Genomic DNA, 17,799 nt, shown 5'->3' with positions numbered 1-17,799 from the left:
CGCTTATTTTCTTCGCAGAGGATCAACATATTGGAATGAAATTTTGTATACAGGTTTATCATGATAATATCTAGGTCAAGTTCGATACTGGGTACGATCGAGCAATTTTCGACAGAGTTATACCCCTTGCACATAGAAAAATTCCAGTTATTTGCATTTTCCGTTCATTTTCTTTGTCGATGTTTTCAAGGGAGGGGGGCATAAGTGTTTTACAAACATCTCTAGATCTTGTTTCTACTATCGATACACACCAAATTTAGTCATTACGATTATTAAACTAGTTTTTTAGAAACTTAAAATGTGATAAACTATGTGATTATCAGAAAATATTATGTGTTTTTAAAAATGAGTGTCTATGATTTGAGTTTACATTTGCTTTTGTCAGGTCGAGTCCGTGTATATGGAAATAATTTCAGCAGAATTGTAGCCATTGGATATTTTATTTTTTAATGTACTAAGTTTAATTTTCCTTTACATCTCGCCTATCAAAGTAGAAATAAAAAAAAAATAACTCCAATTTTTGCCTGAAATTAGCTTATATTATGCCATATCCCAAAATTTTGAGATGTGGCCCCTCCTTTTTCACTTTTACATGAGACATTAAATGTATGTCTATTTGTATACAAAGTTTTGGAAAGATGGCATTACTAATATTTTTTTAATTTGCGTTATAGTTTGATAACTCTAAAATTATGTAACAATCTTAACATTTGCTGTTGTATTCAGTATATTCTGGCATTTGAAGCTAGGTTTTTTAAACTTTGACTTAAATATTACTTTAATAGTCACTACATGTGTTCAACTTCATACTTTATTGAAATCATAATTAAATAATAGTTCAAACTAAAAAAAATTGTTTTTTTTTTCAAATAATCAATGTCTATGCCAAGGACTTTTTGCGGTATTATGCATTGTTTGCCCCCAAAATTAAAGTTTTATAACGAGCTTTAAAAATAAGGTGGAAGATAGTGAAAATCATATTAAAAATAAGGGTGTAAAAGGTTATCACCACAGTGGCGTCATAATATAGAAATGACGTCATGAAGATTGCCTTATTTTGATAAATTGATGTTTTGTAGCAAAATGTGGGTATTTTCCGATGGTATTTCGACTGGGAAACGTCGAGCGCAGACTTGCTCAAGTGCCATTTTTAGTATAATGTGTATATTAATTATCTAAAGAGAAACATATGTTAAAATCGTACTTGAGCAGGCCTGAGTTCTATATTTCCGAATGCAAAATATAAAGCGGGAATATTTTCATTTGTTTGCAAATTTGCAGGAATTAGGTCACTTGGATGACGTCATACGTGTAGATACACAGCGAATGAGCAATGATGACTAAAATCAAGATCAAAGTGATAGGCGTCCACTGTACAATGATTTTTGAGGATTTGATTTTTATACGATGCAATTTAAAAATTAGCTAAAATTGGGGGCAGATATTTGACCATACCGCACATAGTCCTTTTAGCAATAATTTCAGGAAAATTATCATTTCTGTTTGGAGCCCCATATTTCCAAAAAATGGCTTGTGACATGGTTCACAAATGAAAAAAATTAACATTTTAGGTCCCCATCTTTATATCCAAGTGATTTTCGAATGATTGACATTACTAGTATTTCAGGTGCCAACCTCCTTATGGTAGAGTTTTTAAGACGTGTTTGCTGATTCTAAAGTAAAGTTATATTTATAGATGTACGTGGCGCGCATTGAACCCCATAGACCGTTAAATACCACATTATGTTTATCATAAAGTATGCAGTCCTTAAATATGTATATTTATACAATAAAAGAAATTAAACCAATGCATATGTTGTCTTTAATCAACGTTCTAAAACTGTAGACTACGAGGCGAACAATGAAGTAGGACCTGTGGAAGACTGAAAATGTATATGAAAAATGACAATAACAAACTGTCAACCATCTCAAAAAAACATAAAGCGAAGTACGAATTTAAAGCAAAGCAACACGGGCCTCTAAAAAAGATAGTGGTAGGATCCGGTGATTAGGTAAAGCAAGCATTTCCTGTTGACCGGTCGCACCCGCCGTGTGCTCATTGTCACAATGGGCATGTCATGATCAAGGTCAAGGTCAAAATCGGGAAAAACTTTTAATATTTAAAATATTTCTTGTGTTCTTTAATATTAGTTTTTGTAAAATTAAAGATTTGTTTCATTTATATTTAACAAAGCTAGTGTATATTAATTTTATTTTTATTAAAAATAGGAAAAAGTTCCAGATTAAGTGACCGTGTAGTTTCTGGCGGTACTAAGGATTTCGTTTGGAATTGCATCCGTCGTGCGCTGAACGAACGGGGTCAAGGAATCCAAATTGGACACCCCCTCTGGAAAAAAAAGTCCTTTCTGGATCCGCGCTTGAGCAGCCCTTGGCGTTCAGTTTTACTCATTGACTTTGTCCACCATGCAATTGTGATCGAGTGAGTAGAAATTGACTGTACTGTAGATTTCGTCTGGAACTGCGTGTGCTAAACAAACAGGGTGAGGAATTGTTGGTGTATTGAATTCAAAAATTAAATACCAATGTAATTTGTGCATGTTTTGTTTGTAAATAATGTATTCATATTCTACTGGCTTGAAAAAAAGTGCTTTTAATTTGATGATATCATCGCTACCGATTAAATGTTAGAATGCAGCTGAATAGAAAATGAAATGCTTTGTAAAGTTGTTCATGTATGGTGTCCGGATAGGGCCATTTGCGTTAGCGCGACATCGCGTTCAGGTAAACGAGACATCGCGCTAACACACAACACGCCGTCGCGCTAACGCAACTTTGCATAACACGCCGTCGCGCTAACACACAACACGCCGTCGCGCTGACGCAACTTTGCACAACACGCCGTCGCGCTAACACACAACACGCCGTCGCGCTGACGCAACTTTGCATAACACGCCGTCGCGCTAACACACAACACGCCGTCGCGCTAACGCAACTTTGCACAACACGCCGTCGCGCTAACGCAACTTTGCACAACACGCCGTCGCGCTAACACACAACACGCCGTCGCGCTAACACACAACACGCCGTCGCGCTAACACAACTTTGCATAACACGCCGTCGCGCTAACACACAACACGCCGTCGCGCTAACACAACTTTGCACAACACGCCGTCGCGCTAACGCAACTTTGCAAGTTTCACAGTCTAGTAGGAAGTCGTGTCCGGAAATATCAGACTGCGCATGCTTAAATATGTAGGCATGCACGCAAGCATGGATGAAAAATAAATAAAATGTACTTTGAAATATATATATTATTTTCATTTATTATCAATGCATATGAATAAAAATATTGTTACTAGTGTGTCACTGTATAAGGATATGAATTATTATAAAATCTACCAATTGATACATTTACCTTAAATATTTAATAAAATTCATTAAATCAACAATAATATATTCATGACACATAGGCGTCGGAACCGGGGGGGGGGAGGGGGGAGCCCCCTCTTTTTTTTTTATAAGTTATACCTAACCATTAGGAACATAGCAGAATATAGGGTTCAGGCCCCCCCCCCCCCCCCACACTTTTTATCGCAGGAAACATAATTGCTCCGTAACGTACGTTTGAAATATTCAGAAGTTGGAGTAAAAGGCATAACCCCCCACCCCCACGGATTAGGATTTTCATGATTTTGGGAATTAGGTTTTTCTCTCTCAATATTTCTGAGGATCAGTCTAGCCCCCCACTTTCAATTTGCTTCCGACGACAGTGTGACATGTTATATACCTGTAATTTTACATTTTAAAATTTCTTTGCTTTGGTAATATACAGAGCACCTAATATGAATTTGTGACATGTACATGTTATAAATTTATCATTGCTAAATTAATTACATCAAATATTTAAGCTAAATTTATCAATTGGTAGATTTATTAATAATTTATATGCACTCTAGCATATCCTTATACGGTGACATACTAGTAACTATATTTTTATTCATATGTATTGATAATAATTGAAAATAATATATGTGCATATGTATTTCAAAGTACATTTTATTTATTTTTCATCCATGCTTGCGTGCATGCCTACATATTTAAGCATGCGCAGTCTGATATTTCCGGACACGACTTCCTACTAGACTGTGAAACTTGCAAAGTTGCGTTAGCGCGACGGCGTGTTGTGCAAAGTTGTGTTAGCGCGACGGCGTGTTGTGTGTTAGCGCGACGGCGTGTTATGCAAAGTTGTGTTAGCGCGACGGCGTGTTGTGTGTTAGCGCGACGGCGTGTTGTGCAAAGTTGCGTTAGCGCGACGGCGTGTTGTGCAAAGTTGCGTTAGCGCGACGGCGTGTTGTGTGTTAGCGCGACGGCGTGTTATGCAAAGTTGCGTTAGCGCGACGGCGTGTTGTGTGTTAGCGCGATGTCTCGTTTACCTGAACGCGATGTCGCGCTAACGCAAATGGCCCTATCCGGACACCATATTCATGGCAATTCATGTGCATTGAATGTGTGCCCAAAATGCATTCTCTCGTTTATTAAAACACGCAATTAATAAGAATAGAAAAGAAACACTCCCCGTTGAATTTATTCGCCAACCAAAAAATATATTTATTTGACAAAACATGGCTCTGTGTAACTTTTGGATCAGTGGAATTTTTTTTGTTGGGGGGGGGGGGGGGGGTAGTAGCAATTTTAAATCATATTCCATATTTTTTTTTTACTGAATGAAATTGAAAATAATTCAAATGAATCAAAAATCGAATCACGGCATTGAATTGCGATGCATTCTCATTGAGATGCATTATTTAACTTGTAGTTGACTATATAGCTATTAGCTAGTAAGTAATGAAATCTAGAGAGGGTGGAATCAGTTAACGATCAACGCGTGCCAATCTACACGTACATGTAATCACCAACTTGTACACTGGAATACTACCAAAACAGATGATATAATGCACATATTTTATGGAGAAATTCCTTTCAATGTAAGTATATACATGTCTACATGCACAGACCTTGGTTAGCTAAACCTTCTTATTAATAGCTAAACATTTCCAACATATTCTGAAAAATAATTTTTTGCAGTGCATTTATGCTTTCAAAGCGATAAAATCTGAAGAAAAAAAATTATAAGGTTATAGGAGAACGTGTAACTTTACATAACACCAACTCTCCGTCTCTAGGACGGTGACTTTGCTACACAATCAACATTTGATTCAGACGAGCTGCTCATGGAACATACATGCAGAAGCAAGGCTTTCTTCATCAGTCCCTTCCTGGCCGGGGTTCCTCCAAATATAATGGCAGCAAATCTATGCCAAACATTTTTATGTTCTAAAAATACCAAGATAACGTACCGTCAAAAACTGCTTTACAGTTGTTTCTCTTGTTGACAACAGATTGTAGCATATACAGATGTATGAGTAGTTTAGATTCTTGTCTTTTTATACTGAGTTAATAATTGAAATATGTGGAGTATTATGAAATATAATGTTAATGTTGGCTCAGTGGTCATTATAGTGTTAGACCAGTGACCAAAAGGTCGTTGGTTCGAACCCTGCTATAGGCACTTGGCCTCATGCGTTGTGTCCTAGTGTAGACAGGGTATTTCTTATCTACATTGTACATCAGCTAAAGATCCAAGTAACTTATGTCCTATACAGGGGGATTCAATAACTCTTATATGATTATCTCCATATGGTTTATTTCGTTCAAATAATTTTTCCAGTCTATAGTCTATTGAAATTCATACTACGAGAATGTTCCCGTTTGAACATCCATTGTACATTGCTCCATTGTGGCTGTGTTGACCTGTATTCAAAAGAAACACATAAATGTACTAATGTTTGACATTAAGAAAATTTCAACATGAAAATCCTGTACCTAAAACATATTAAAAAATTTTTAACTTTATAAACTTAATTAGATCATTATAAGTAGGTTGGTAGGCATCTACAATCTAAAACTGTTATAATCCCTGGGGATGTGGATTTCTAGCATGCATTCAACTTGAAAATGACAAGCATTAAAAAGGTTTCAATTTTTAAAAAAAAACTTTAAAACTATTTATCGCTATAAACGCTATTCATCAATCTTTATAGCAATGAAAAATACCCCGCAGTGTATATATTCGAAATACAGGACATGCGTGTAAGTAAACACACATAGTATAATCATTTATTTAACTCGCTAACGCGGGTTATGTATTTTTCAGCAATGTCGCCGCCTTCATATCCCGCATAAATCACTAAAGAAAGCATTTAATTGTTTAGATATATGCTCACGTTTAAAGAAAATTGAAACGAACTCTGATTCAATCATAAACCACCATTTTAAACCAAAATATGTTTTTCAGTCAGTTGAATAAGGCTCTCAGACTACTCTCTACAGTAAGATGGATTTTTTTTAGAACCTCAGAACACTAACCCGGAATTCATATAAAATCCAAACAGGAATCAACACAGGTGTAGCTGGATTTTATTAACATGAAATACGTTTAATCTCACTTAAATACATGTATTTAATGGCATATACCACCCGGGTTCCAAAGGAATAAGAGACGCGCGAAGGCCACTTCTCAATTTCGCCTGCAGTCCGACTTAAGGACATATGTCGATAATAATGTGGATTAAAGTACATTATAACTATATAAAATACTTTCACTGTTTTTATAATTTTCAAATTTCACAATTTTTAAACAAACATAAAAAATCGTCCCAGTGCTTAAGGTTTGAATTATTTTATAATAGAACATTTTTAGCACACTCCAATAGTTGTTCTGTTTTATAAATCAACCTCGAAATGATCAATGTACATAACCTTTTAAACTTTGCGCATTACTTCTCGTGAAAAAAACCCAAAACCACGACATACCATACCGCACTTTAGCATGTGGTCTCATAAAAAAAGTCGATGACATTGCCATTTTTAAATGACATTAAGTCCAAATCGTTAAATAAGTATCATCTTTTTATTTTCAACATGGAAAAAAAATCTATTGCTGAGATTTTTCCCATTATGTTTAATTGAAAAAGAGACATAATACAAACATGTTTTGAAAAAGTCCCTTCTAAAAATCTAATTCGATCTTTTTTGATTGATTTTGATATTTCTATAGTTGTAACCCGGGGTATTTGGGTCGGTCTTAAGTCCGTTGTGGATATAAAGTTGAGATGTATTCAGTTTACTTCTTTATTTGATGTAATCAATTACAAAATAGGTATAAATAAACCCTGCAATGAAATAAATGCGAGTTAGGAAAGATAACTCTTACAAGCATGTAGTTTTGACAAAATATGAAAATATTCCTCTTTACAAACTAGACTCAAAAATATTTGTGTCTATATTTAAATTATCTGCTTATTACATAAATAAACAATAATAATCACATCTGTTTAAATAGAACTGTACGTTATCATGTCAAACTTATTTCACATGAGTTTATAATTAAATTGTAGAAATATTAATCAGTTTCATAATGCTACGAATACTATGATATATATTTATATATAACTATACATGAACTAAGCTTAAACCATGTTTAAACAATGCTTACCTCACATGAGGTGTAAAGGTTGATTAGGAAAAATATTCAGGGTGTACAAATAATACTGTAGTTGATAATCTAAATTTAAGAAAAGAAAATAACACTTACAATGCTTTGTACTCACTGATCAGACTGAATTTTACTATTAAACAAACTTTCTGATATTTAGTCATTTCATTTCTAAGCCAATTATATAATATCTTAGATATCTTTATAAATAATCTCACAATAAAACTGTATTTAAATATAAGGTAGTATAAAAAAAAATTAACTGACCTGATAAAGAATGTAAATTTCAAGTAAACACAAGTAGACTTCCAAATAGGAACTGGTTTAACAAAGAAATTTCCCACTAAAATTGTCACATGACCAATAAAGTAACAGCTGACCAATTTTATCCAATAGAAATACAGGAATACAGGAAAAAGGGTATTCCTTCTTAATATAGATTTTGCATTGCTAGAGTTAAAAATAACAAATAATAGGACTCTTACATTAAGGTTAGATAACTGTATTAAATATTTTTGTTAAATATTGCATTGACTAAATAATAATAATATAAAAATAAAACACCTTACCAATATTCAAATATTTTCATGTTAGAAAAAGATTTGAACATAATCTCCAAAATTATGCAATAATACATATAATACTAGAGCAGAGCTCGTGGCAAAGCCCCGAGTAGGTCTTCCGTTGTTGCTGCGAGTTGAAAATATATGTTACGATTATAATGACTATACTTTCAGTTCTGCTTTTGTTATTAAAATGTGTTGTAATTGAAAGTCTGTATATAAAACGTGTTTTGAAAAAAGAAAGAAAATATTTTAGGAAAACTATTTGTCGAGCAGAGTTTATGTAATCGTTTCAAACATTGTTTAAAAAATGAGATCATGTTTAATGGCGAGTTAAATTTTCAAAGTTATAAACATTAAACAGTATGTACTCATGATTCATGTCAGGAATTGTATTTCTTTTTTAAACTGAACTCGCCTACAAAACACGTAAACTTTTCTCAAAGATAACTTCTATATTAAAATATTTCTAAATTTTAGAAGACTATGTGCAAGTTTAGAATTGCGTGCTGACAAAATTTACAGACCCTAAAACGTACTACTAAACCAAAAAAGCGTGCGGCCAACGTGCGAGAAACGTTTCGTGTAAACCTTTTAGAGTTTCATGTAAACCGTTTAGCGTTTCGGGCAAAGCGTGTAAATCGTTTCGAGCAAAGCGTGCGAGAACCGTTTGAAACGTTCATCAGATTTCATTCGGAACTCTCTGACAAGTTAATTGTTTCAAAATGGCGCGCGTGTTTTACATTACTTTAACAAAATTGAACGAATTTTTAACAAACAAAAGAAAGGTTTATGTATTAAAAGACGACTAGTTACAGAGTACATGTATATTTAACGTTTTCATGCGATGTTTCAGTACTGAAACAATATCAAAATTCGCTATACATAAAAAATATTAAATACAGTTAGCGAAACATGATTTCTATTGGAACAAACCTAAATCAACTTTAACTTGCACGATCATGTTTTGATAAGCATGTATTTTTATTATCTATTTACATCGATAACTCTTACTGAGACCATTCGGCTGTGTACATGCAGCACACATAACCTCGGACATCGGGCGAGACCTGCACCTGGCTGAACCTGTCAATCAAACTCTGTGTATTTGTTTTCATTGGATGGTCAGGCGTCTCTCTTTTGTCAAAAGCCAATGGAAAATTAATGAATTCAAGGTAATCGGAATCAGAATTTGATAAAGCACACAATTTAAATGATAGAACATTTATTAATTATTTGAACAAAATTAAATGTAAACATTGAAAGGAAATAAAAAAAATTAATTATTATGGGAATTTATACGCATGGTACTCAATTAAAATAGATTATATTATGATTTTTTTATTATTTTATGTAGTAAAATCACCCTTCCAACTGTTACTCAATTACATAACAATTTATTAATTTTAATAAATATAATTGTATAAGAAAACCATACGATCAGTTGGAATGTGGAATGTAAAGGCAGCCATTACATGATGACAATTAATTGAGTTCGTTTTCCATGGAGTGACGTTTTCGTGCAACAAGTTCCAGTTGAGTATATTACCAGTAAATACAGCTTAAGTAGCTCAGAAGAGTGTATGTGCTTTGGAGCTGCTCATGCATCTTCATAGAATTTATTAGATCATATGCATTCAACATGATTGAAATATAAATTGCGTATTTTCAACTACTGAATAATTATTTTTCATAAACAATGTTAATACTGGTAATGTTAAAAATTCAATTTTTAATCCCCCTTTTAATACGTTACGGAAGATATCAAAGATAACGTTGTTAATTGCTAGTAAACAGAAATCCGCGGACCTGGCAAGATCACGCTCGGACGATCACGTCAATCAAACTGGGTGCTATTGTTTCAAACTTGATTGACAAGCGGCATCTTTTTGAAGTTTGTACAGGTAAAAAAGGGGGCGTTTGTAAAATGTTCGGCCTTTAACCACTCGCGCCGGATCTCCTCAGCCATGCGCGAGGGATGATCATTATTTAAAGGTTTAATATTTGAGGGGGTGGGGTGGGGGGTGTTGATTTAAAACATTAATTGTACAGTTTTTAAAGTAGTTTACATAAACCAACCAACCATTAGTTTATGTCTAACGATTTTTCCGATATGGAGTAACATCGTTCATTAATATTCATTTACACTCAAATATTTAATTAAATATATACAAGTAGGACAAACCTTTATAACATAAAATTAAAACAGTTCTTGTGTATACGGCTATATTAACTCAAACACGTTCATATGCATGCAAGTGTAAGTCGCGGTGTGCGAATCTTGTGTATTAAATAACCGCTTACCGCTAGGTAATGCAGCCGTGGCTTATCTCCTCGGCCGTGGGCGAAGGATAGATTACGTAAAGGTACAACGCACAGAAACGCACAGCTCAGAACCAAGGAAGATTTGAAAAGTTTGCAGTATAATGACCTTACTCTATCAAATAGAAGTTCTTTATTTTAAACTAAAAACCCACAATTGATCTATGTCTATTATTGCTTTAGAGAATGACATTGCTTTTATTAATTAAATGAACTACATGTATTTCTTACTTGACATCCAATCGTTTAATCCACAAAAGATTTTGTGTAATCAAAACTAAAACAATTCTTGAGTTCGCGGCTAAATAAATTCATATATGAGAGACGCAACTCTCGTGTATTAGATAACCACTGACCGCTAGGTAGTCCAGCCGCGACCACGGTGACCGACTTTCTCGGCCGCGGGCGAGGGAGAGCTTACGTAATGGTACACACACAGCTCTGATTCAAGGTAGATTTTGAATGCATGATGTTTATATTAAAAAGGTAATGCATATATTTTTTCATTCCATATTTTGTGTTTTACTAGAAAAGAAAAAGAATGTTTTGTTTTCCAATTCCCGTTTTTAAGGATTGTGCACTATAAGAACTTAACAACGACTTAAACTCCTAAAAAAAAGCATGTATTCTAAAAAAAAAAAAATTCTTATGAATTAATGCCTCCTGTATAAACCAGCATACTTTCTGCGGTAACTTCATGCCAGTTGTACGCACAAAGTCTTTCGTTAACTTGTCAAATAAAAACAGGTACATGCTAACATGTAAAGCTTTTTACACTCATACTACACAAACCACTTACAAAATAACATTGAAACGACCTTCATGAGATCCCAACAAACAACTTTTCCAGCGACAGCCATATCAAAATCCTAACCGTTTTTGAGTTATTAAGCAAAATTTTTTAGGGGCCATTGGCCCTTAATTTAAGGGGCCAGCCCCTTTTTATTGGTGTCAAATGAAAGCCCTTGTTATTTTGCACAACTTTTATTCTACATGTCTTTACAAAATTTTTTTCGTTCAAAAGATATAAAGGAAAACATGTCTAAATTTTTGCACTTTTTTGAATCCTGTTTTTTGACCCCCTACCTTTTCCTAAATAAAAAACGTAATCTAAAAACATAAACAGATGTGCACAACTACAATGTCTCTGTTATTCAAATTCGTTCGATTCCCATTCCCTGCTATCATAGTCTCGGAGCCTTTGTCTGGAAACAAAAGGCCCTAAAAAAATTTAAAAGGGGAATAACTCTTTAACGGAAAGGGAATTCTACATTTTATGAATTGCTTAAGATAGTGTTTTGTAAAGTACATTAGCCCTGAAAATTTGAGCAAAAACCGTTTAGAAATGAGCAAGATATGAAGCCTCAAAGTTCGCGTCTAGGAAACAAAAAAAAAAAAAGAAAAATAAGAATAATCTTAATTTTTTTTCCCGCACAATAATAGAAAGGTCTTCCGTTGGAAACGGAAGACCTTAATAATAAACATATTTAATTCATGAAATTTCGCTCTACCACATAGTAACTCTAACTAACATAAAATTTTCATGAAAGTGTCTTAAAAGTGATTCGGGTCCGTCGTCCTTAAATTCATTAAATTTAAGAATTTTGGACACATCGTACAATATCTCCATTTTAAGTCCCCCCTCCCCACCCCGTCACCTTGATCTTATTCGCCGCCCCAAAAAGAAATGTCTTTCGATGCCCCTGCATGGTTTATTCAGTTTCTTTTCTTTTCTTTTTTCCTGTAAATATTCTTTTCTTTTATTCTATTAACTATTTAGTACTTGAAATAGATTAAATTTAGACTGGAAATATATTACTATAGATAATGAAACTACAATTATTTTCAAAATTTAAAAAGATAAAAATCAATAATTAAAATCGTTTTTTTTTCCATAAAAAATATTTTTTTTTATTCAATATTTATTTTGGATGAGTCCGTCCCTCCTCCAACTTTCATAAACGCTGCTACGTGCCTGACTTATGATTGAATTACTCTTCAACGCATGTTTACCGTTGTCTATCAGGCATTTAAGCACGGTGGAATCAATAAATGCCACATAGAACCTTATTTAATAAATATAAATTTACAAAATAATTCGTTTGAAATGTAGAAAAAAAACCATTAACAAATTGATTACGAAATAAAAATGTCACTGAGAAAACCTAAAACTATTTATTTTGCAAAATATGTCCTATCAAGTCATTAAAAAAGATCGGGTCATTATACTTTCCCACGCACCACTACATCCGGAATATACTCGGTCCTTTCCGATAAAAATCATCAAAATCCCCGAGGCGTTCCATATCCGGTACTTCGTTAATTCGCCACCTGAAAAATTGGTTTTGATATTGGTTTAACATCATTTGAAAAATAAATATCTGTGTTATATTCTTTTTTGTTCTTTACTACGTAAACATGATTTAAAATTATAGATGTCGTATTATAATAAAAGATTGTAATATATATTTTTCATATACATGTATTTGGTTACAAATGTCCGGGAGTGAAACCTCCCAGTGCTAAAATATATCTCTTGGGTGCGAAAGCATTTGATGCGAACCGTTCATTCACCGGAACGTTGTTTTTGTTTGTGTGTCAACATTGTCACGTTTTACGGTATATTTACCTATAACTGAGAGCGTCGGGAAAGGCAGTTCCCCAAAGATGGAGGTATGTTAATACTGGATTAAGTTGGATATACATGTACCTTGATGTATAAGCGATTTTTTTTATATTACATAACAAATCTCTGCTTATAATACACACCAATTTGTATCACAGGTGCTTGGGTTATACAGATATTTATAGTCCAATCCACACTTTGCAAAAGTTGTTCCCCTTTGCGGGGTCAACCCAAAGGTCAAAAGGGAAAAAACAACTTTTCCCTTCTTTAAGCAACCAAATATTTGGGCGTCCTCTGAAGAAATCTCTTGGAATTTGATTTATTCCTTCGATGTGTGGGTTGCCCCAACTTGGTGCGATTAAAATTCACAGCGGAAATGGATTTTTAATGTGAAATGACGAAGTTACAACCTTTTAAACTACAAAGGCTACTGTGAGAAATATATGGGTTTCCCCCCAAAGATGGCAGCCAAGGGACATAATTTTGTAAAGTGTGGATTGGTCTATAGTAGAGATCTTATTTGCATTATGTAGCCTAATTGTATTTCAGACTAAGATTTTGTATAAAGACCCAAGGCACGTCAAATATACCAATGAAAATAAACTAAACATAGTTTTACAGTCGATAAAATAGGTTTTTGACCGTTAACAATAGTTTACGAACCCCAAACGAATGCTGGTGAATCCGGCACCTGGTGAACTTGGCACAGAGAATAGTGAACTCGGCATCCGGTAAACTCAGCACCTGGTAAACTTGGCACCTGGTAAACTCGGCATCTGGTGAATTCGGCATTTGCATAGTATTCATTTATCTCTTTGTTTCTAGACACACATTTTAAAAAAAAAATTGATTACACAATGTATACGACTGTATCTTTATCATGGAAATGTCTGTTTATGAAGAAAGGTGAGTTTTTCCATGTAACTTATTACTTACGACCACATTTATCAACAGATTTGCATAGTATTCATTTATCTCTTTGTTTCTAGACACACATTTTAAAAAAAAAATTGATTACACAATGTATACGACTGTATCTTTATCATGGAAATGTCTGTTTATGAAGAAAGGTGAGTTTTTCAATGTAACTTATTACTTACGACCACATTTATCAACAGATACGAAATAATTCACTAGCTACTGGCTTAACATATATTTAAAATTGATATAATTTATGTAAGAATTTATCTTTCTAAACATGAAAATTTTTTGAACATTTGCACATTTGGTTGTTATATGACCAGTTTAGTTTCATCTTGGCGCGATGTTCTTCACATTCATCAATGAGAATATCAGAGGCTGCACCCAAGCTAATTACGGTCGGAGAGAATAGGCCTAGTTAAAAGATGAATTGAAACAATTAATCCATATAACCATATTATTGCTAAATGTAGTAAAAATACTTACTATAATTACTATTGGCAGAAATAATTAAAGGAGACAGATTGAATATCAGAAATGATTATTTTGTGGTTTTTTAAATCATTTACTTATCATGTCCTTAATTTCTTGCATTGTAGTATGTTTACTACATTTTTTTTTACCATTAAAGAGCAAATTTTTCACTTGCCACTGAAATTATTGATACTGTGTGAACTATAATATTGCTTGTAGTTGTATATTCAATTAACTCATTTTGCAATCAAGAACAACAACGATTATTATATTCTTAGCTACATCCATCTTTTTATTCATTATGAACATAGGCCCAACGAATAACAAAAACAGTTATAGCAATTTTGAGTGAAAAAAAACTCAATAAAACAAAACAAGATATTTTATTTTATAAGTTAAAGACATTTTTACATTACAAGATGCACATTTCACGAAGGGGGGCACAGCTGTCGATATCACGATATCTGAACGAATCACATGTTCAAAGCTGGTGGTCCATAAATAGAAGCACAGCCTGTTAACAGTTCACTCGCATTGATCGATCTTTCACAGTAGTTGTTCCAAAGCTTGAAGACACGACCTTCCACCTGTAATGTCCTCTTCCTTTGGAACCTCTGCATCTTCCCTTCAGATACCATCTTCATCTGCACTGTGATGTTTGTCGCTTCCCGATGCAGAACAAGAAGAAGATGGTAAAAGGGACCGATCCCCTGGTGACAACACTGGTGTTTAGGCGGTTGTGCCATCCCCCCCACATCATTGTTCGTCTGGATGGACGTCATGAACACACTCCAGCGATGGATCTTGAAGATTGAAGAACAGATCCACGTCCTGTAGACATAGTCCATCACTGGAGCAAGAACCTCTGGTGCACGCCCATCCAGACGTAGGAAGGTCTCCTCAAACTACAATTGCATGAAAATAAATACTTTTTTTCTAATTTATATTCAAGATACTGGCAGATTTGAATAGTCACAAATCTAATTATTTTTGTTGAAAACATTTTGCTTATTTTTATTTATTTTATATATCTAGTTCATCCTTGCATTCATGTAATACTACATGTAATATTAGATAACATTAACTTTCTTAAAATTACTACATTTATCAAATATCTACATACTGGTGTAATTTAAGCCTGAATGTCACTACACTTGCTAAAATTCTATACATACAACTATATATATATACACTATAAATGTGATTATTTAGAAAGAAAGAAGCATTTGTACACTTGTTTTTAAGAAAGACACAAAAAAATTATATAAACTATACTTATGATATGAACTGCCAGTTTTTCTTTCAGGGAAAATATCCAATCATGGAAATCATTTGCAGGCAATTAAAGGATATGTTGTTTGGTACTTACGTTGGATAACTTGTAATTTAAAAATGCTTTTTCAGGTGTAAACAGAATTCAATATGGTATCTTATTATTACAGTACATTTTCAGGAATTTAAACAATAGCCTTTGTGAATTTACGTTTTAACTTAATGCCACATTCTATATGTGTTTTCATTTATAATTATCAGAGAGAGAGAGGGGGGGGGGGGGGGGGGGGGAGAGAGCGAGAGTTCAAAGCAGTCTTGCACTAATCAGAGATAAAATACATTCTTAGAATTTATACTTTGACAAGTGTTTTTGTGTTGCAGCACAAGTATCAAGACAAAGGTTAACTTCCTAGATAGAAGATTGAGAATCAGTTGTTTTCAACATATTTTCATTGATTGTTGAATAGTTTTGAAATTTCATGTATTTTTCCAAAAGTGTAATTGATTGTAGAAAGTTAACGTATTACAAGACATGTAAATTCAGTAGCATTGAAAGTTGGGTTATACAGTGTAAATTTATATATTTTCCTATTTTTAGTGATCTTAAACTAGTTATATTGCATAGTGCCTTGATCATATAATTAAAATATTTAAATATTTCATAAATACTCAATAAATAGTAAGAATCTATTGGTGATGTCTTAATAAGTCTCATATTAATCATACATGTAGATATGGGAATCAAGTATAAACTTTATATTTAAAATTGTATATATTTAAAGTATAGAAACTCTTTTTTATTTAATATACTCTATTTTAATAAATGTCATCTATTTAAAAATAATCAATTGATGTGGTGCCTTGATCATAAGATTAAAATATTTCTTAAATATTCCATAAATAGTCAGAGTCTAATGGTAATATCTTAATTAGTTTCATGATTATACATGTAGATATTATTTTATAGGGGATTCAAGTGAACTTTATAAATCTACAAACAATTAATATATGCATAGTTATTACATATTTACTTTCTTTTCAAATTTGTTATTTTAAATATATGTGGTTATAGTGTTTATAATGTAAAATATATATTTTACTTACCACCAGTTGCTTTTGTCTTGAAGTCGCAAGAAAAGGTGACATTGGGAAGCCCATGTGTTGACAGGGTCTCTTCATTAACCTCCTCATAATTAGTATCTCACCCCTTCTATGTGTACGGGTAATACACCGTCTAATAGCACCTGGTAGCCCCTTCCATGTATACTAGGAATACCCCGCTGTCATCTTGTTGTTTTAGCAATTTAAACAAGGTACACACTGGATAACACATGCTTAAGTACAGTACCTTTGATGTGGTGTATACGTAATTATATTACTGTTCTATATAGGAAATAAATTAATATGTTTACAAATCTACCTTATTTCTTCGTTTTTATATTTAATTATTATATTAATCATATATATCCTCTTTGTAGTTAGTTGTTTTTAACTGCTTTTATTCACGGAATACGTGAAATTTTTATTTGTCACAATTGCATCATGGTTTTGTGTTTCTTCGTTGTTGTTTTTTATATCTGAGTTATGATAACAAAAAAATAACGAGGTTTTGTATTTCTTCTATGTTTATTTAAAGTTATGATAAGAAAAAAATATCGAGGTGCCGAGTTCACCAGATTCCTGATGCCGAGTTTACCAGATGCCGACTCCACTATTTACGCAGGTGCCAAATTCACCAGGTGCCGAGTTCACTTGTTACCCCCCAAACTATCGTAAACGACTCATTAACTACTCAGAATAGTTTTCATCTGTAAAACTATATTTAACGGTTATAAACTATTGTTAACGAATATAACATTAACGATAGATTTTGCTGATAAATATAATTTCACATCTGTAAACTATGATTTATATTCGTTAACTATAGTTAAGCGTTTTTAATCATAGTTTAACACTCGTGAAACTGTATTTATCAGATAAAATATATTTTGCAATCGCAATGGTTGTTTTCAGTATTACATTCTAGTTTTACACTTCTGAACCATAGATGATCAGGTTAACTATGGTTTACAGATGTGAAATATAAATTGTCGTTGTTAACTATA

The 17,799-nt window shown here is 33.2% G+C and overlaps 1 protein-coding gene, 1 long non-coding RNA gene and 1 pseudogene across 2 annotated transcripts in view; 1 reads left to right on the top strand and 2 right to left on the bottom strand.

Moving 5' to 3' along the window:
• Window positions 1–7,138: 7,138 nt before the first annotated feature.
• LOC128173057 (uncharacterized) lies at window positions 7,139–7,939 on the bottom strand. The gene is made up of 2 exons (XR_008242421.1): window positions 7,784–7,939; window positions 7,139–7,585 (listed from the first exon to the last, which is right to left on the bottom strand). It is a non-coding gene; the product is annotated as an uncharacterized LOC128173057 (long non-coding RNA).
• A 5,007-nt stretch (window positions 7,940–12,946) lies between these two features.
• Window positions 12,947–17,799, top strand: part of LOC128172972 (uncharacterized) — a 41,667-nt gene continuing 36,814 nt past the window's right edge. The window contains exon 1 of the mRNA XM_052838714.1: window positions 12,947–13,074. Coding sequence (XP_052694674.1) covers window positions 13,069–13,074 — 6 coding nt within the window. The 5' untranslated portion in view covers window positions 12,947–13,068. The remainder of the gene's footprint in view (window positions 13,075–17,799) is intronic.
• LOC128173038 (uncharacterized) lies at window positions 14,816–17,433 on the bottom strand (annotated as a pseudogene).

Source organism: Crassostrea angulata, chromosome 2 (genome assembly GCF_025612915.1).
Source record: "Crassostrea angulata isolate pt1a10 chromosome 2, ASM2561291v2, whole genome shotgun sequence".
Lineage (NCBI taxonomy): Eukaryota > Metazoa > Mollusca > Bivalvia > Ostreida > Ostreidae > Magallana > Magallana angulata.
This window is presented reverse-complemented; position numbering and strand designations above follow the sequence as displayed.